This window comes from Temnothorax longispinosus, chromosome 12 (genome assembly GCF_030848805.1).
Source record: "Temnothorax longispinosus isolate EJ_2023e chromosome 12, Tlon_JGU_v1, whole genome shotgun sequence".
Taxonomy (NCBI): Eukaryota; Metazoa; Arthropoda; class Insecta; order Hymenoptera; family Formicidae; genus Temnothorax; species Temnothorax longispinosus.
Genome location: NC_092369.1, coordinates 10040604 through 10061399, shown reverse-complemented (window position 1 = coordinate 10061399; position 20796 = coordinate 10040604). Strand labels below are relative to the sequence as shown.

Genomic DNA, 20796 nt, shown 5'->3' with positions numbered 1-20796 from the left:
AATTTTCTAGTACTCTGTACTTCTGGATCGATAAAGTTTCTCCCTCGCGATATTTTCAACGTGCAACGTGACGAAAACAGTTTTGGTCGCATCTTTCAACTTTCTGTTGCTCGAAAGTCCCATGGAAACGGAAGAATTTGGCGTCGATCGTGCTCTAACAAAATCGCTTCGATCGAGACTTACGCGGAAACGTATGTGGGTCGACACGTCCGTATGATTTGGTCCTGTGATTTTTTTATAGATGTACATGTCTTACCTGGACTGTCAGCTCATTCATTCGAGCCGCTAATCTTCAACGCCGATAGACCCTTCTACTACGCCATTAAACACAACGTAGTTCCGCTCTTCGTCGGATTCGTCGTTGAACCTTCAGCGAGCCCTTAATATATCTCGAGATTGATGTTACGACACAATATAATCCGATATGATACTTAATACAGCTTAATACATAAATGAATGCAGCTCTCTTAGATCGCGCCGTATCGAGAAGAGAAAAAAAAATTCCATTCAAACAAATCGACAGTCATCCTGGAAATCGAGAGAATGAAATATCATGCAAAATTTATAACTGGCTTCACAGAAAGTAATAGATAACAACGTTAGAGCACTGGGAGTGAATAATTTGTTTAACTTCACTTAACTGTTAAGTTCATTTAACATTCGCTTGCACCAGGTTAACCATTGATTTGTTTGAATATTTTCTTACTGCGTGTTTCTTTATTATATTGTTGAATTTTGCATTTTTTTAAGAAGTTATTAATAAAATATTAAGCATTTCAGATCTCGCATTTTTCAGTCTCATTTTAAATGTCTCCTATCACATCATCTGTATGATAGTTTAAACGCCCGCTTTTGGCAAGTGTGCGTTACGTACGGTGCTTTTATTACAGATAGTCTTTTTATTCATTAATTTTTTTTATATTGCAAAGATTCTTTAATAGAATTATTATATTCGATTTCTCTATAAAATACATTGGGTGTATTAAAAATGTCTTTTTAGTCATAAACTCTAAAAATAAATTTTTTTCTTAACATTTTTAATATAGAGAAATATATAGAAAAATTATATATATGTATATATATATATATATATATATATATATATATATATAATATAAATTTTTATTAAAATAGACTAAAAAAACAAGGTTCTGTTAAAAAAATTTTTTTAGATTTCATTTGCTAAAGAAACTTTAATTCTCAATATCGAATAATTAATTACTGTTAATCACTGAAATTTTATCACAACAAGCATGTTTATCTCAACATTATCTTTGATATCTGAATTGAAAGAGAATTGTGCGGCTTGAAGCATCTCGTAAATCTTTACACGAAATTGGCACAACGTAGTTGTTTTTCGAAACTCGAGAGAAAACACCGAAAGAGATATAAGAGAAAGTAGATGAAACTATCACGATGCTCACGGTAATGCACACTAGATGTAGGCTAGGCATCGCATCTTTCGTCTCATTGTAGTTTAACAGGACGCATATTAATGCCTTTTATCGTGCCACGGAAGCGAATAAGGACTTATAATCGCGACCCTTATTTCGCCGCGATTCCCACGAACAATCCGATAATCTGTTTCCAGGAGTGGACATCGAAATGCGCTGTCTGACGATAACGATTAATGTGAATATTGATCGTCCGTTCGTTTATAGTATTGTCAAGGTTCTTCAGCATCAGGAGAATGGAAACGATGACACCGTGCAGTTGTTTACCGGAACAGTTACCGTACCGACTTACAATAAATAAAGGCACAATAAATAAAACGTCATGCATATCGATACATGCTTGGTTTGTGATCTGCATCTTGACAAAAAGTAAGATTTTACGTCACGAATCATTTCGGTATTTTTTCTTAAAATTATATATTTGTTTTTTTATCAATTATTCTTGACATATTTGTGCCGTACCTTTTTCTGTCTTTGAATCTTAATTATAAATAATACGAGAATTTTTTTAAAAGAATGTAAAATTATTTTTATTAATATTGATATAAATAATCATATTCTCTCGTTTGTGATCACTTTTTAGTGTCGTTATATAGATACGTTATGTTTGAATATTATATTAGATATAATTTTCCTTTTTCAGGTCTAAACATATTTTTTTTCAATACCTTTGAAAGAAATTTATAATAATTTATCAACCACCTGTACGTATGTATGCGTTTATAGTTTATTAAGTGTTTATCTTGTTTTTATTCAAATATGTCACGTGACGAATATGCATATTATTTTTCTATTCGTGGAAAAGTATCGACGACTTTTCGGATAGCTTAATTGACGGATGTAAAAAACAATAGATAATAAAATTATATTTAAACACGCCGTCATTCAGGATAATTTTATGCGAAAGTGTTACTGTAAAGTGAAAAGTATGCACTTCATGTATTACAAACAAAAATTGATATGTATTTTAATAGAAATATATTTGTGCTTTACAGTAATATTCTTCTTTCTCGTGTAAAATTGTTCCAAAAGAGATGGAGTGTTCAAATCTTTTTTTTATCCACTGTTTTTACATTGATATAAAAGAATAATGTATTATATGTGTACCTGTGCAAGAACCAAAGGAATGAAAATTATTTAATCTCTATTTACGTTTTACATAATTTGGTCGAATCTAGTCTGTGTACTATTGCGATAAATAAGAAATATTAATATATTAAAAGCTTGGCATTGAAATATACGGAAATAATATGACAATTGATCCACTTTTTTAATCAATCCTTATCTATTAATCACGAATAAACGTTTCCAATCAAAATATATAAAACATGATCGCCTTACGAGCTATCACATCGAGTCGTTCACCAAGTCAAACAATAAATCTAATTTAAATATTAGAAGAAATATAAATCGACCATTCATTTTTCTATAATGTCATCAGTACAGTGCAACGCGATCGAAATCGACATGGTGCAATTGCTTGTGTGTGCCGGGCATATTACCGATTTATAAACGCATCTTCTAATTTCTTTCTTGCTGAGAACGTTTTGTTAGATTAGGAATCAGCGAGTAAAGTGATACGTTTATAATAAAATTGAATTACTCATATGTGGCCTTGTTTCTTTGTACAATTCCAATTTATTGCGTTCTCTCTTGAAATTTAGTAGATATTAATTGATTCTATACAAAAGAAGCTATTTAGCAGCCGACTGAAAAGTTGATTATCCATCTTACGCATCTTCGAAGTCCTCCCAAAAGGCGACGATCCCGATAGTCGACACGAGGTTTGCAATAAAAAGCTGAGACCGTGTTAAGCCTTTGTTGCATCTTGTCTCTTTGCCCTGATATCTCTGTGCGTCGTAACGTTTCTGTTTTATTCTTTTCTAATTTTCTTACTTGCTACTCTGCGTCCAGACTTTACATTTTCCTCTTGCAGTAGCGCGGTGATGTATTTACGTAGCATTGCGTTTGCATGTTATATTTCTGCTCCACAATTTTGCGATACGAGCGGACGAGGGAAGTGAGTCGCATGTCATAATCAATCGTGTGTTTCAGCGATCGTCGTGGACAAAATCTCGGCAATCTCGATCACGCCGCTGGAAAAATTCTCGATCGATCATCCATTCGTGTATCGTATCGTCAAGACAGACGGAAAGTCCACAGACGTAGTCACATTGTTTAACGGATTCATTCATAATCTATAATGTAATCGGTGTATGATCGTTTATTTTCACTCGTCTTTTTACTCTTAGTTTTAATATCGATATATGTATTAAATATTTATATACTAGTAGCTGCTACTCGCGAACTCGCCATTCACGCTCATTGAAGTTGTTCGTTCGCGTTTGTTCGCGCTTATTTGCTTTGTCCGAATGTATACTGCAATATATATATATATATATATATATATATATATATATATATATATGGAGGAGTAAAAGCCACAGTGATGTAAGTCAATATTTAAAAAAATTTGACTTACACCACTACAGCTTTTACCCCTCCACATATACATGTTGCATTTTCTATTTTGCTGCATTAACGTTATGATGATTAACGTTAATGTAGTATCAAATAAAAATAATAATACATATGCGGTTTATATATACAGTACGCGGTATGTGTATTGCATGTCGTCAATATTTTGCATGTGTATAATAACCAGAATCTTGAATATATGTATGTGCATATAGTTAAAATTTGTTTTTAATCGCACTCGTTTTCTCCCCACCATCAGTTAATTAAATGTTATAGCGAATCTTTCTGTATCGAAGTGTAAAATATCTAAAGGCTTTCGACTAAAATGCATTATCTTCGTTCATACCATTTCGACACATGATGTTTGTCTCTCTCTTTGCTTTTTACTACTTTATAAAAGATAATATAAAATTGTCAGTCATGAGAATGATTTGTGATGACGAACGATTTGGTTGATGATATCTATGTTTAACAACGCAAAAAGGATTCCTGCCTCCATCAGCGACACTTTTCTTTCAGGGATAGTCATAGAAACGTTGTCTTTGGTATGGGAGGAAGAAATCTATATCGATCATCCGTTCCATTACTCGATCGTGAAAGTTGATCAAACCCAAGAATCTGGAAGTCGTCGCACCATAACACTGTTTTCCGGAATCGTTGCTAAGCCTGAAATATAACGGGTTACGAAATTAATCATGTATTGCGTCGACTGATCCCAGCATTACAATTATAACATTCACTGGCCAGTCGCCATATGTAGACCAAATGACGCCATACGTAATGATTCATATGTGCCTTACACGCACTCAAAATTATGTGCACATTCCTGTTATATTAATACTGTCGACATTTTAATCTTCGTAACAATATAAATACAAAACACTCTGTATTAAAACGCTTTTATACACGCGACTAACTCGAATATCTTCTTTTAAATAGATTAATATAGTCTCTCTTTTTATTATACTATGTACTTATTCTCCGTGCTCGACATTGATCTACACATTCAGTTTCTTACGCGCGTACAACTTCTACTTAATTTGTTTTATTATTCTCTTTACAATATAGGTATACGTTTAGCATATATGATATTACAGTATAAATAAATGAGTTTGAACAAAGAGTTAAGAATTATAAGATATCTATTGCATGCATAATATTATGTATAATAAATACAAATATAAATAAATATAATATGATAGTTTCAGGATTCCTAACGAAAATCTCACCTCGAAGATCCGAAGAGTTTTCGGTTAATCGCCCATTTTTATATGCTATCGCAACACAGTGTGGCATTGAAACTGATCCATTAACTTTATTCACTGGACGGATTTTTACGCCTGAATCATCCAAATGAACTCAATTAATTACTTAATAACGTATAGAAATGTAGGAACTAACAATTAAAATTAAATAAAATGTTCAATAACGAAGCAAATATAAACTAAACAACCATACGTAAAGTTACGCATAATGTAAAATATGCAAATATTTAAGGTAATTATATGTACGTGAGAAATAAAGTTGGAGATGTAGTTATTAATCAAAAAAATGTGATGGACATTCTCTCTTATATCGAATTACAAAATCTCATGTATTGCGTGAGAAAAATATAATTTTATCGCTATTTATTTTACATCTTTGTAAAGACTGAACAAAAAGGAAAACATTTTTTTCAATTCTCACACTTGCGTTTCACATTGCGAATAGAGGATATTCAAATAGCAAGTAGTAAGAGTAACAAAAACATTACTCGCTGATTTTATGCATAATTGTAACAAATATCTGATATTCGCTAATATCTCTTTGCGCATAATTAAGATCAAGTAATGAAACAATTCGGGAAAGATTTAATTTACTTTAGGTTTAATTCCAAATAAACTCGCTATGTATCTCTTCCTTTGACATGTATTTCCAAGCAATTTTTTGTATGAATTTTTATTCCATCATAATTTTTGTATCTTCTTTCGCACACAATTCTATATTTTTTAAAGATCTCTCTTTCCTAAAGTTTATTTTGCACTGGAACATGTGTCTTTTGTCTCGGGTTTTATTACTTTATATTTAACAATTACGTACTTTTTTAATTCTATATAATTTTATTTTTGCATATGCAATAAACGAAAGTCAATGAGAATCTATTTTTATCGTGTATAAATGCTACATGTATCCTAATATGTTCCAGGAATGAAGTTGGTCTTCAAAATAATTCAGGAAACTCAAGACCTCATGATCGATCGTCCATTTTTCTATAATATCGTCAATTTAGTCAGTTCCGAGGAAGCGCCTAGTTTCTTATCGCTCTTTTACGGATATGTCCTCAATCCGCAATAATATGTAATGACATCCATATCTTCTTGGGAGTATTTCCTGACTTTAATATTAGCATTATTAAATAGTCAACTCAAATATTCTGCGAGTGCTTTGTTGCAATAATTTTCTGATAATTTTAATAACAAAGTTCTCCAAAATCTTTGAACTTGACTGCTGACATTTAAGTGTGTCTATCTTTTAGCTTCATAACTTCAATTAAATTTTTAAAAAGAAATAAACGAGAACGATTAAATTTAAAATAAATCAACAACATCAAGCATCGGTATGAATATTTAATTAAACGAGTCGAAGGGAAGATATGTAATGGAAATAAAACATTGCACTGAGAGAAGTAAAAAAACAGATCTAAAAAATATTTATATTACTTACGAATTGCTAGTATTGTAAGGTTGAAATTTATTAATGCTGCATGTAAACGAGTGTTTGTGAAACAAATCGCTTTGTGACTAAAATCGTGTTATGGCTAACAATAAGACGAATGCATCAACGATCAAGCCAGCAAGTATTACATCGCGTTGTCCAACGATTTGTTTCAGTTATCACCTATCAGCGATCCGCACGGATATGGACCGGCGATAACTTTTTGATAGATCGTCCATTCGCGTATAGCATCGTCAAACATGTCGCAAACACAGCAACAAATTCCTTTGATATAGTCCCACTTTTTTTTGGACAATGCGTTCAACCTGAAATTTGAAGAGGCGAGAAATCAGCAAGGGGAAGCGGCCTCGCTATTTGCTTCGTAGCAAATGCAGTCCACTGTAAACACTATTAACAGTTGATGTACATTGCGTCGTTTATTTTTATTATTAATATATACGAACGATGATGTGCAATATTTTTACATTCCAGTATAATTTTGCGTGAAACTGTTGCTTAAAGGGAGTTTATAATGAGTCGACTAACAATTTGTGTGCCGTCATTTTTAGGTCCGAATATGTTCAAGTCTTCTACCGAAAGTAAATTACCTTCATCGAATTAATTACAAAAGTAATCGCATTTCACGCCGGTATAACACAGGTCCATCTCGACGTCTCGTCATTATCAGACATAAGCGACGCATGACATAGTTCCATACATGTAGCAATGTTGCATGTGAAGCAGCAGGACTTCGTGAATACACTTACGTGTTGGAGCCAAATCGATGACGGAAGATTTTACAGCATAAATGAATGATTGTTTCAGTAATCGGAATAATGCCAGTTTCTATTGCCATCCCCGCACTTCCGCTGGAATTTAAAGTGAATCGTCCGTTCCTCTACAGCATCGTCAAGTCAAACCTTGAAACCGAAAATAACGTTGTAAATCTGTTCATTGGACATGTTATCGAACCTACTGTTTAATAATAAATAGCAGGTGCAATTTAAAGTGGTGTTTATTTGAAAAGTATGAAGCTCGCGGTACAAATCTAATAATTAAAAAAGAACTTTTGGTATGTATTGTGAGTGATAATAAATAACAGTAATGCCTGACTCGAGCTATGTTATTTTCCTCCAATTATTCAACCACATGTGATATACAATTTAATTTTTGAATATAATATATTTCTGAGTGATTACTCCTTCTAGATGGAGGAAGCGCGTTTACAAAATTGTCAAATATTTATGAATGAAAAAACATGCGATTTGTGCGACGACTATAGTTCAAGCAATGACACTGTAATAAAAGACAAAATAATATGAGACGGAAATAAAAACTCAAGCGGTACCGAACAAAATTAAATCATATTAAAGCAATTAATTGTCCTGATTGTCGCACACGTTTCAGCATGATCCTGTAGTGTGTCCTCCGTATAATTCTTTAATTTTCTACAAAGAGTCCCTCCGTCTGTTCAACTCTCTTTATAAAGTAACTAACTTTATACAAATAAAATGGAGCATGCAGCATGAGACAGCAATTTACTTCGCGCGTTCTATCACATACAGCAGGAGACAGAAGCATGCTTAAAACACGAGGCTCGGAGCAAAACATGTCGGAAAAATAAAGTGGAAATATACATATGTCTTACGGGAATCGATGATTTGTTTCAGAAGTCGAGATGGTGAATTATTCAATTCTTGTCCCCGCCCAGGATCCCGAGGAGTTTCATATCGATCGTCCATTCGTCTATGGTGTCATTAACTCGAAACCGCAAGAAGAATCTTATATAACGCTGTTCATCGGATTCGTCACCAAATTGAATTAGTCCGATAATTTGGAGATCGAATCAACGGCCTGAAATAATCGATAAATTAATGAATGATTGCGGTAGTTGGCGATGCAATGTTTCGTTTAACGTTTCTTGCATCCTGACGCGAAAAGAGTTACGTTGAAATTCGTAATAAGCGTTGTGATCGTTCCACGTTCCACTTTTGGACTTTTCAAATTTGTATTTCAATATTTTATCAGAGAATTAATAAAAGCTCATTAAAATTCGCGTTTCTTAATGCTTTAAAACCACCCAAGCACGCAATAATCACGTAACGGAGTTTTGTGTAAAATATAAATGATGTAATCTTGAACCACATCTTTCAAAGAATATAAAGGATTCTATAATAATTATAATAATAATTATAATTTATAATATTTCAATGCACTTTTTCGCGATCTCTCACATAATATCATCATTATGTTCATTTCTGTTACCTCAGATATATTCCCTTAAACATTCATTTAATGTTTAAGAATGCAACCGCAATAATCGTCTCAGAAAGATAATTAATTTTATACGGATGTTATATGATTATAAAAAACAATTTCCTATACTGTAAATAGCGGTGTAAGATTTGAGATGTTGCAAATGACAGAATTACGATTCTGATATGTGAAGGTCTTGTATAAAGGAAAAAAAGAGAGACGAACCTTGAAATGTTATACGAGATCGAAGATCAATCTACTTATCAATACGATCACCTTTGGCATGCACTTTTCGTATTGCCCAAAGCATAAACAGCTTTTTTTTGTAACTTGTACTGTGTTTCATTTGAGTTGTAGTTAACGCACTACGCCTTAATATGTGTTGTGCTTGTCACGTGTGAAGTATTAAAATATTACCATTGAATGTGTTCTTTTAAGATTGCTAATATTGCACAAGACATTTTAATAGTAAATATATTAGACATTATCTGTAATATATGGATAATGTCTAATATACGTTAAAATTGAAATGCCAAATACTGGTAGAAGAGATATATCGAGTCCGTCTATCTCCGCATGGAGTCTCGCAGATAGAAGGATTTGATCGGATTTGATGATACATTTCTCCGATGTTTTATAATAATTATGTTACAGGTGTTGTGGTACAGGCTTTCGCTCTTTACGAGGAGGAGGAACTCGAAATAGACCATCCATTTGTGTATACTATAGTAAAGACTTCCTCGAAGGGAGAAAAGGGCGTTCGCGAAGTGATACCGCTTTTCTTTGGAAATGTTATTAATCCTGAATACTGAGTCTCTCAAGGGATGCTGCTGAAATTTTAACTACCTCACTAAAGCAAATTTAACAGGAGAACAAGAAAAGAGATACGTATTTATATATAATTAATATAAATTGTGCAGCTTGATAACTTTTTATGCGCATATTTTTATGCATTTATAACATTTACCACGTATATTGTTCGTGATTATTTCTGTGCGTTACGTATGTAAGCAAAACAGAAATGTAATGAACAAAGATATTAAAAATAAGTATGGCATGAATAATCACTAGTTTTGTTGTACCGGTCATTATTGAAACCTCAATCCTCTCATTGCAATGATTTTTATTGGCTCGTCTGGTAAAATTTCAATTATCCATTAATATTAAGATTGAATTGTTCTTGCTTTTCCGCGATGCCGATTGGTTCTCTCGCTTGGCTCAATTCATACTGCGAGAGTAACTGTCGGCGTGAGAATCACGTTTTGACAACTCATAAATGACAAGTTATTACGACTGATTTTATTCAAGTTATCTTGATGTCAAATAAATGTAAAGATTAAATTAGATATATGTTGTTAAAAATATATAATAGTCGAGATTAAATGGCACGCGCTTTGTAGTGTCTATTAGTTAATGTTAAATTCTATCAGCTATGAGTTTGTAACGTACTGTCGAGTGTATTAGATCAGAAAAAAAATTTCGCGGCAATAATTCCATTTTAAAAAGCCGCGATCGAATTGACAAGTTCTTTTTCTTGCTAATACTTAAATCTGCAAGATAAGAGCACGAAATACGAAGCAACAGGCTCGTTTATGGTAAAGTTTTGTAAGCAAAACGAATAATATTTGGGGAACAAGCAACAGAGAATGTTTTATAATTTTCAAGTTCTTACGGCCGCGGCGATTCATCGTTTTTTATGGTAAGTATGTACGATCACCGAGCTGCGAGAACGATCGCGAGGAAGTTTTTACAAACGATACAATTTAGCGTTAATTTTTTAGAAGTTATTTAATAAAGTTACATTATATTTCATAGCAAACTATACACTATACATTTAATTAATACAAATATAATTAAAAATAGAGGTTATGAGGAATAAAGAAGCACGCGTGCAAATAAATTTGAAATATTTACAACAAATTACGTGAACGAGCGAATTGCGTGCCTGTTTTTTTAACGAAAAACGAAATTGTATTCGCACTCTCGATGTTCACACATTAAAAAAAAAATCGTTCCCTCGTTCGCGATCTCGATAAGCAAAGCGAGAACGCCAAACGCGATCGTTCTCTCCAATCACTCAATTAATTATTAATTTAATGAGTTTAACAAGAGGTTCAACCTATTCATTGAAGCTCGTCTTTCCCACCCGATTCACTTAATCGAAGTAGAAATCAAAACGAGGGCAAGAGACACGTACGCGAATTTCGAGGTTATCGTCTCGTTGCGACACGCGGGACACCGATTCTATTTAGATTCGGATGTATCGCGCTTCGAAACATTATTATGTATCTTTCATGTAAAATTAATTCACCGATCACGGAGCACCGTAGGAGACCCGCCAAATCACAGCCGGGAGGGTGATACGTACGGCGTGTCGTCGTCCAGCACGGCGGCGGTCGGCGTTTAGGTTATCTCGTTCAGTGACAACATCCCACTCGTTTTGGTCGACACAAGAAGAAACAATTCTATTCGGCGTACGTTCACTTTGCAACACTCCGTAACCGGATTTCTTTTCGTTCACGAGAAAGGAATTACACGAGCGACAAATGTCTCGCTGCGTCTCGTACCGATGTTGAACGAGTAACGTATTATTTGCACGCGCACGCGCCAGCGCGCCGCCGCGCCACCGCGCCACCGACGGACAGTCGAGTGAGACGCGATTGGCTCGCGAGTCGAGCCCTCGAATCCGGCCAATCACGTTCGGCTGCTCCGATGGTAACTAGGGATCTTGGGGCGCGAGGCGCGCTTCAACTTCGACGGTCGTCGTGCAGGTCCGTGCAAGGTGCAAGCACGTGCGTGAAGCACGTGCAATTTCAGTCTTGTTGGGTGTTGATTCGAGTCGAGTCGAGTCAGAGCTTCGCCAGAATCGCCAGTAGCCAGTCGCCAGGTACGTTCGTTCTGAAAGACATATTATACGAAAGTTCGTTAAATATATGTATACCCAAGAGTTATCTCTTCGATTTATTTGGACATTCTTACAATACCTAAGTACAATTCTTTAAAGATCCGATTTTTATGTTTATTTTCATACTCTCGAGTAAATTTATCTGTCGATCGATAAACCGTTGATCATAAAACATCGTTTCGTTACTTAATTGTATAAAGACGTATAACACTGTTACTGGCCTTCGGATCTTTTTAATTTTTATATCGCTTTTTGAAAGGCTTAAATATTGTGCAAGTACACAATTTGTAAATATGTGAATGTAGAAGATTTTTAACGACCGTGTTTACCACGTGTTCGTTGGACGACATGTCCTACACCTCCATTTTGATTTATATGCGACCTTCGAGCGCACGTGTACATCAATTTTCATCAGTAATCCTATAACGCTCAAAGAAATGATTCTTTCCACGTTGTTATATTTTAACAACACGGTACTATTATCGTATTAAAATATCGGATTAGTAAAGAGATATTTGTTTATTTTATTTTAAGGATGATCGTATAAACGTAAAAGTATTTAAAACTTTATGTCATTGTTAATATTAGAATTATTAATCCAGTAGAAATAGCTTTGTAACTTTTGTTTTTTTATTATGCGTCTTGACTATTATTGATGGCTATACTGAATTTTGCGATGAATATGTATAATATTGAATCTTTTTGTTATTACAGTACAAAGAACTTTCTTCGCATTTTTTGCCTGTTTGCATCAACCATGGTCATACCAACTGGAAATAATTTGGCCATTCAGGCTGTTTCTCAGGGTGCTCATTTGTTCTCTACCAACTTTGTCAAGGTATGTTAATTGAATTTAAATATTCTTGAAGTTCTATTAGACTGATATTGTATACAATTGTATACTCTCGTATTATTTATTAATGTAATATCATATTATATATCAACAATTATGAGAAAACAGCTTTAGCAAAATCTATACGACTAATCTTAACATAGGTACTATTATACATAGTACCATATCAGTGACTTGACGCCGGCAATAAAATAATAAAAAAGAAACACCTAATTCTCAAATCAATTTCATTATTTTCTGATATACTGATATTCGTAATGAATGAAGCTTATGTCCTTTTTTCAGAATGTTGCAAAAGAAGCACCAGGCAATTTGATATGCTCTCCCCTGAGCGCCAACATCGTTCTGAGCATGGCTGCTAACGGCGCTGTCGGAGATACCGAGGCACAGTTTAAAGATGTTCTCAAGCTTCCAGATACGAAATCACAGACTCTGGAAGGTTACCAGAATCTCATCGATAAATTGAATGTAATTATCAAACTGCAATATATTGTGAAACGTAATATTTGCACAATAAGCCATTTGCAGAATGTAAATCTTCAAAACTTGATAAAATGTAGAATAATATTTATAGAATGTAAATATTACTTTTTGGACTATCAAATTTACAGAGAATTATAAAGTATATATTATTTATAAAATATGATAGAATATATATTTATGGAGAGAATACAAATATTCCGTATATAATTATTAGGTTTAATTATATTTTGTGGTATATTTTATGACACTCGTAGGATAGTACTAATCGAAGATGAAATGTTGTCCTTTCAGAATGTTGAGAATGTCACTTTGAAGCTCGCTAACAAGATATTTATCGGCAAAAGTTTGCCAGTGAAACCTGAGTATAAACAGGATCTCGAGACATACTATCGTTCCGACATTCAGTCGGTAGACTTCGCTAAAGGCGACGAAGCCGCGAACACCGTTAATACCTGGTGCAAGGAGAAAACCAACAATCGCATCGACAGCATTATTAGTCCCGGTAAAGAACGATCTACGTATATTCATACATATTTCGTTCACTATGCAATTCTATATGTGATTTTTTATTTTGCACAAATAAATTGCACAGATAACGTAAAACAATTAAATACGTAGAACAAAGTAATAAAACGCCTAGATATTTTCGCTTTCTGTGGATAATATATTTGTATATATATATATATATATATATATATATATATATATATATATTTATATATTCATATTATAGTTATATAAAAATTTACTGATTTACTGAACCGAATTAAAAATAATGTTCATGCTAACTTTTATTATTTATTGTAGCCGACGTGGATTGTTTTACTATACTGATACTCGCAAACGCGGTGTACTTTAAGGGCAAATGGGCCCACGAGTTTGATCCTAAGGCTACCACGGACCGTCCATTTTACATTGACGCCAACACCGTAAAAGGAGTTCCTACTATGTACAGAAAAGGCAACTACAAGTACGCCGAATTGCCGGAACACGACGCTAAATGCATCGAGCTGCCGTACGCGGTATGTTGCTTTCTCAAATTTTCGAAAAAAAATCTAATCAAACGTTTGAGATACCTATTTTGCCGCTTTTCATCACAAGTGTGTATTTCGGGCCTTTACGAATCATTTCTCTTTATGGATTTAATTTTTATTGTCGCAGAATAAAAAGGTCAGCATGGTGATCATCCTACCCAATAAAATTGACGGTCTAGCTGCGCTGACCGACAAACTCGAGGAAGTTAGCGCGGAATGTAGCACCCGCCTCGCCCAAACGTACAAACGCGAGGTCCGAGTGTTCCTGCCCAAGTTCAAGACCGAGTCCAAATTGAATCTTGGAGATACGTTGTCTCAGAAGGTACGCCGCAATGTTTCGTCGATAATTTCAAGCAAAATAAATGCGACATTGTATCTTACTCGTATCCTACTTGTTATAGATGGGTCTCGACAAACCGTTCAACTTCAGCTATGAATTTGGTGGCATTTTGGACTATAGACGGTTGAAGATCGACAAAATCGTCCAAAAAGCCTTCATCGAAGTTAATGAGGAGGGTAGCGAGGCGGCCGCCGTCACTGGTAAGTACACCTTGCTTCGTTCGTTGCATTGTTTGTAACCAAAGACAGATGAAATATTATCTTGGAGTTCCAAATATATGAATAAATTTCAAATACAATGTGCAAGTCAAATAATTTCCTTTGGATACTCTATATTTCTATTTCGCTTTTTATTATTTATTTTATCTTTTGTTACTTTAAATTTGTATAAAATTTATTATTTATGTCTTTGGAAGAAAATTATAACAAGTAATAGTCAATGACGTAATTCATAATCGAGGTAGTACAAGAGAGAAAAGTAATAATAAGTACGATAAGCAATAATTTAATTTTATATCAATTTCATAATTAATTTCATATCAAGAGCAAGATGATATTTCACCTAATTTTATTTGGGATATCTTTTTCGCTTCTGAGAAACTCTGAGAAATTATTTTGGAGACGATTTGATTACGCCTGTGCATGTAACGTTATTTTAACGTTATTATATTAATTGGGTTGCAAAGTTCCAAATTTCTCGCTCTCGGAGTTTCCGCGGCACGGATGTATGTGAATTTGTACGCTACCGTAATTTGCCGTAAGCTGAGTGTGATAGTTAAATGTTGCTCACGTGCTTCTTACATCGAACAGATTTGCTGCTCTGCACAATATACCTTTTATATCTTTTTATCTTTTCTGTTTTTTTTTTGTCTTTCTTTATATCTTTTGCGAACATACTGTTGCATTGTTAATACACGCTTTATCACACACCGCACTGCAGTTTATTTGGTTGTGTACCTGTTACTCACGTTGCACCTATTATGTTATTACCTCCGTCAGACAACGACAATTTGCAATAATACGTATTGATATTTATATATGTTGTTTGAACTTCGATATTACAATCGAAAAATCTTGTAATTAAAATTTTATAATAAGTAGAGCGTTTCAGTGTCGCGACTATTGACATTTGATGACAGCTCAATATTTGATTTTAATCTTTCATGCAATGAAAGCATAATGGTGATCGCATAGCTTGCGTTCATATCACCCAGTCCCCAGCCTCATTTCGAAGAAACGATTGGAATTTTTCAGCATATTTTAGCACATGAAATTTTTTAACATATCATTCAAAATTTAGAAATCTTTAAACATATTAAAGATTTCTTAAATTGAACTTAAATTGCATCTCTGCGGTTCATCTCTAAAAAAGAAATTTGCGCGATTTTTTAAATCTAAGCTGTTACGAATCCATTTCTAAAAGCATTTCGATGCTGTTCTCGGTCGCTTCTTTAAATCTTACCGTAAAAGACTATATGGTGGAAATTGACATTTCTCTGGTAGGCATCAGCAGTCGAAGATTTCTACCTGATTTCGAGAACTTTGAAGCGAACAGGCCTTTTTCGTTCGTAGTGCGATGGTCAAACGATTTCGAACTATTCCGAGGCGACGTACATGATTCGAGATTAAGAAGTTAACGAGATGTATCGCATGTGAACATCATTAAAAAATACAGTAGCAGCTAAACGATCTGTAAGATTTGTCTATATTAATCTGCTTATCCCTTTTTCTTTCTCTCTTTTTTCATACAATATTTATCACTTGCAATTATTACTCGCCGTAATTTTTCCGCATTTTGCAAGATTATCTTGCAGTTTTTATTTCTACGATGATATTATTTGATTCGGGGGCCAATAATTAAATTATAGGATTTTTACGAACATAAAAGTTTGAATGAATTCAGCGCAAGTGGTATCGGTAGCAACAATTGGTAGTAAAATGCGAAAAAGAATGTCAAAGGTGAAAGATATTTTCTTAATGAGGACCGAATCTCAGATTCGTAGCGAGGCATGCAAAGCATACATTCGTGCAAGGATTGCGTTGACGAAAAAGAAACGATGTCATCAAGTACTTCGTCATACGATGTCTGATTATTGGTGTTTTGTTCGCATAGGAGTTCAAGTCGTGCTACTTACAAGTATAGGTCCATTCGAAATAAACCGACCGTTTTATTATTATATTCAATATAACGAACGTTATGACGAAAGATTGTTCGTATCTTTGTTCGAAGGTTGTGTGATCGCGTGAACGTGCAACAATATGTCACGCAAACAATTTTTAATCTAAACCAGAATATGATTAGTACCAGAAATATGATTGTACTCCGTATAAAATTGCTAAATCAGAATATTTTCATCTGCATCTGCATATGTATTTATTTGCTTCTCTTTCTTTTATCGAGTTTAGATAATTACGAGAATTATTTGGCAGTATCATCATTCGAATAAAAGTTAATATATTTCGCAGGGCATATGTTCGTGATGTGCATCAATGCATCATGTGCATAAAAGTTTTAAATAAACAAGAGTATTTAGTTGCGTTCCAGTTTGGTGCTCACAACACTCGAGAGCATTATTTGTCCTTGTTTAGCATTTGACAAAGTGCAGGCATGAAATAATTCCAAGAGCGTTGCGAGCGTCAAGTGGAACATATTCTTTATAAAGATGTTTTAAATATTCTGTTCACAGTATTAACGATTGGTGGGGGTTCCATGGTAACAATTCGGTATGTATTTGACGTAAATCGACCGTTTTATTATTATATTCGTCACAACGAAGGAACGTTTGAAAAGAGACACGGTTATTATATTCGTCACAGCAAAGGACCGTTTGTATCTTTGTTCGAAGGTCGTGTAAGCGTGCCAGAAATGAAGTAGATGTACTGTACAAAATATACTGTCAACCTAAAAATTTTACTGTTGATTTGTGTTTACTGTTAATTCTTGTTCTTTTAGTTCTTGTTTGATCTAATTATAAAAATATGAAAATTAATTTTATTTTTATTTTTATTTTTATAAAAATATTATTTTAAAATCTTTAAAACATTTCGACATTTATGTTTATTTGTAATACTTAATTATTTGTATTGTATAATTTGTAATGTTATTAGCAAACTCAAATTATAAGGTATTCCAGTTGGCAAGCTTGTTGCGTTTATTGTTTTAGCTGAACATTTTCAATACTTCGATCTCATTATAACGATTGATTTGAAAATGTCAAAGTGTTGACATATGTTTGTATGAGTTTGTATATCTTATTCCTATTTTCAAATAAAATGCATTGTTTATTGATGGCGATTAATATGTCTGTACTTTTTATACCACCTCTATATAGATAGCTGAAAGAATTATTTGGGGTAGAATAATTATAACAATTTTTGTTAATTACTCTACCAAATAATTAACAAGAAATTGCGTGTAAATTCGAAGTAGCGTTGACAAAATATACATTCGTAACGTGAAAGAAGACTTGAATGCTCAAGTAGATATATAGCGAGCAATCTCTTATATTCTGTTCACAGTAGTCGGAATCTCAGTCCACATGGAGTGGACAGATTTCACGGAACCCTTAGTGTTTGACGTAGACCGACCTTTCTATTATCATATTCGTTATAATAGGGAGACATCATTCATATCTTTATTCCAAGGCCATGCGAAAGCATAAATATTACTCCACCAAGCACATTATCGATTCAAAATCACAAGTATAGATTAACGAAAAATCTATTATATCGATCAGCTGTTATTTTCGTTACAGTTCCTGTACTAGCAAAATGTTTTAGCACTATAAGAAATTATAACAACGTGATTTTTAAGTCTCAAGATGTCTTTTATTCAGAAATAATACGAATTTTAAAAAAATCAGATTACGATATTCGTGCAATCGTAATACATATAATGTAATTTACGTTTATTTGTCAAGTAACAAACGGCGAATACACATGCATGTTTAAGTGCTCTTTGCATAACTATACAATGGGCATTAAGATTATTATTTGATCAATCAATGAGAAATTAAGACATCTCGTTCGAAACGGCACATTTAATAAAGCATACATATATTTATGACACAGAGTTAGGAAGTCTCGAATAATCAAACTAATACATAACAAGCAATTTTTTAATACTCTGTTCACAGATGTGGAAATTGACAGTCTGATAGTAGTCGAAGTGCCCTTAGTGTTCGACGTAGACCGACCATTCTATTACTATATTCGTTATAACGAAGGGGTATCATTCGTATCTTTATTCGAGGGTTACGTGAAAGCACCGGAAAAAGCGTAAGTATTATTCCGTGAAACATATCATTGATCCAAAATTATAAGTAGATTAATGATAGATTTATTTAATTTCAGCTACAAAAAGGCCGAGAAACGGATACCCCAACCAACCATGGATAAACCAACCAACTCACATACCAACTTTTTTAACTTAACGCGTGCAACTGTTAATTCATTATTTCGTACTTTCTAAATTTCTTTTAGAAAAACCATCCTTTAAACCCTAAACGACTAAACCCATTATTTGCACGTTAATCTCACAACCTAAACTCAAATATTTGAACCTAGTCCGCTTCAGCAGTAGGCCAAGAAACGGACATTATTCACCTATACACCTACTTTCATACAACAACGCGCAACAACTAATATTAATATTCCATATAACTACAAAACATAATTCTCTCTTCTTTCTTTATCGCTACCTCTACCTTAATATTGCAACTATTTTCCTGTTTTTCAACTACATATTGATATATTAATAATTCTTTACCTTTACCTATAAATAGATTAATGAAAAATTTACGATATTGCTCAGCTGTTTATTTTCGTTACAGTTCTTGCTTTAGCGGAATGTTTTTAGCGCTAGAAATTATAATAACGTAATTCTAAAGTCTCAAGTTTTTCAGAAAATCACAGATATTACAATATTTGTGTCATCGTAATACATATAATGCTTTACGTTTGTTTATGAAGTGATATGTATATCAGCGAATATACATGCATGTTTATGATGCATGCTTGTATCTCAATTTATTCTTTCCATAATGATGATGCAATTATAGGTACAGTAGGCATTAGAATGATTATTTGATAGAATAATCGATCAGAAAATTAGATATTTCGCTTGAAACGGCAGATTTAATAAAGCATATATTCGTGACGAACTGAAGAAGTTTTAAATAATCAAACGAATATATATAACGCGCGAGCAATCTCTTAATTCTGTTCATAATTATGAAATATATACATGCATGGCAGCTTAAAAATTAGATTCGATATAAATCAACCATTTTATTACTATAATGGCCATAATGAGAGCATATTGTTTGTATCTTTGTCAGAGAATCATGCATGTGATTGTGCAAAATTGCCGAATCAGAACATCTGCATCTGCATATGTATTTGCTTCTCTTTCTTTTATCGACTTTACCGCATTATTGGTTTAATACCATATATATCTGTGTATTTATGTTTCGAACTATCTTTTATGTAATTAAATAATTACGAGAATTATTTGGCAGTATAATCATTTAAATAAAAAGTTGATATACTTCGACAGAGCATACGTTCGTGATGTGCATACAAAGTTTTAAATAAACAAAAGCATTTGGATGCGTATCATTTGGTGCTCACAACACTCGTATACATTATTCGTTCTTGTTTAACATTTGACAAACGACAGGCATAAAATAATTCTAAGAGCTTTGCGAGCGTCAAGTGGAACATATCCTTTATAAAGATGTTTTAAATATTCTGTTCACAGCAATACAGATGGGTGGGGGTCCCATGGTAACAATTTGGAATGTATTTGACGTAAATCGACCGTTTTATTATTATATTCGCCACTACGAAGGAACGTTTGTCAAGAGTCAGAGACACGGTTATTATGTTCGCCTCGAAGGAACGTTTATATCTTTGTTCGAAGGTCGTATAAGCGTGCCAGAAATGTAGTAAATGTATTGTACGAAAAATACTGTCAACCTAAAAATTTTTTTAACTGTCGATGTTGTATTAATTGAACATTGTTAATTCTTGTTCCATTAGCATTGCAGGCACACTGTACTAGGCGCGACCGTTGAAAGCAGTGTATATGTACGCGCATACCGAATGGTGATATGTAATTACATATCAAAAAGAAATATATTGTATATAATTTTATTGTATATTATATACTTTCAATTTTATAATGTAACTTTTATAATGTTGCATATTGTATGTAGAGTAAAATGTAAGAAAATTTTACTGTATTTTTTAATTTTGTAATGTAAATTGTAAGAGAAATAAAATAAATGATAAAAATGT

At 33.4% G+C, this 20796-nt stretch overlaps 2 protein-coding genes and 1 long non-coding RNA gene across 12 annotated transcripts in view; 2 read left to right on the top strand and 1 right to left on the bottom strand.

Annotated features, from left to right (window-relative positions):
- The window catches only part of LOC139823301 (antichymotrypsin-2-like), a 35810-nt gene extending 25864 nt beyond the window's left edge, over positions 1-9946 (top strand). The window contains exons 8-9 of one of the 10 annotated variants that reach the window (XR_011734736.1): positions 6803-7027; positions 7452-7634. Coding sequence is in view for 8 of the 10 variants with exons in the window: in XM_071795707.1 (XP_071651808.1) it covers positions 1592-1755 (164 nt within the window). In the remaining 2 variants the exon portion in view is untranslated. The other 9 variants (XR_011734735.1, XM_071795710.1, XM_071795712.1 and 6 more) reach the window with 9 other exon arrangements.
- On the bottom strand, positions 2718-4458 carry LOC139823317 (uncharacterized). The gene is made up of 2 exons (XR_011734738.1): positions 4279-4458; positions 2718-3652 (listed from the first exon to the last, which is right to left on the bottom strand). It is a non-coding gene; the product is annotated as an uncharacterized lncRNA (long non-coding RNA).
- A 1648-nt stretch (positions 9947-11594) lies between the features above and the next one.
- On the top strand, positions 11595-20741 carry LOC139822729 (antitrypsin-like). Its single transcript, XM_071794682.1, has 9 exons — positions 11595-11708; positions 11759-11769; positions 12502-12625; positions 12926-13108; positions 13415-13625; positions 13931-14145; positions 14285-14479; positions 14559-14697; positions 20258-20741. The coding sequence occupies exons 1-9, from the start codon at positions 11595-11597 to the stop codon at positions 20443-20445; spliced, it is 1380 nt and encodes a 459-aa protein (XP_071650783.1). The 3' UTR covers positions 20446-20741.
- Positions 20742-20796: the final 55 nt, after the last annotated feature.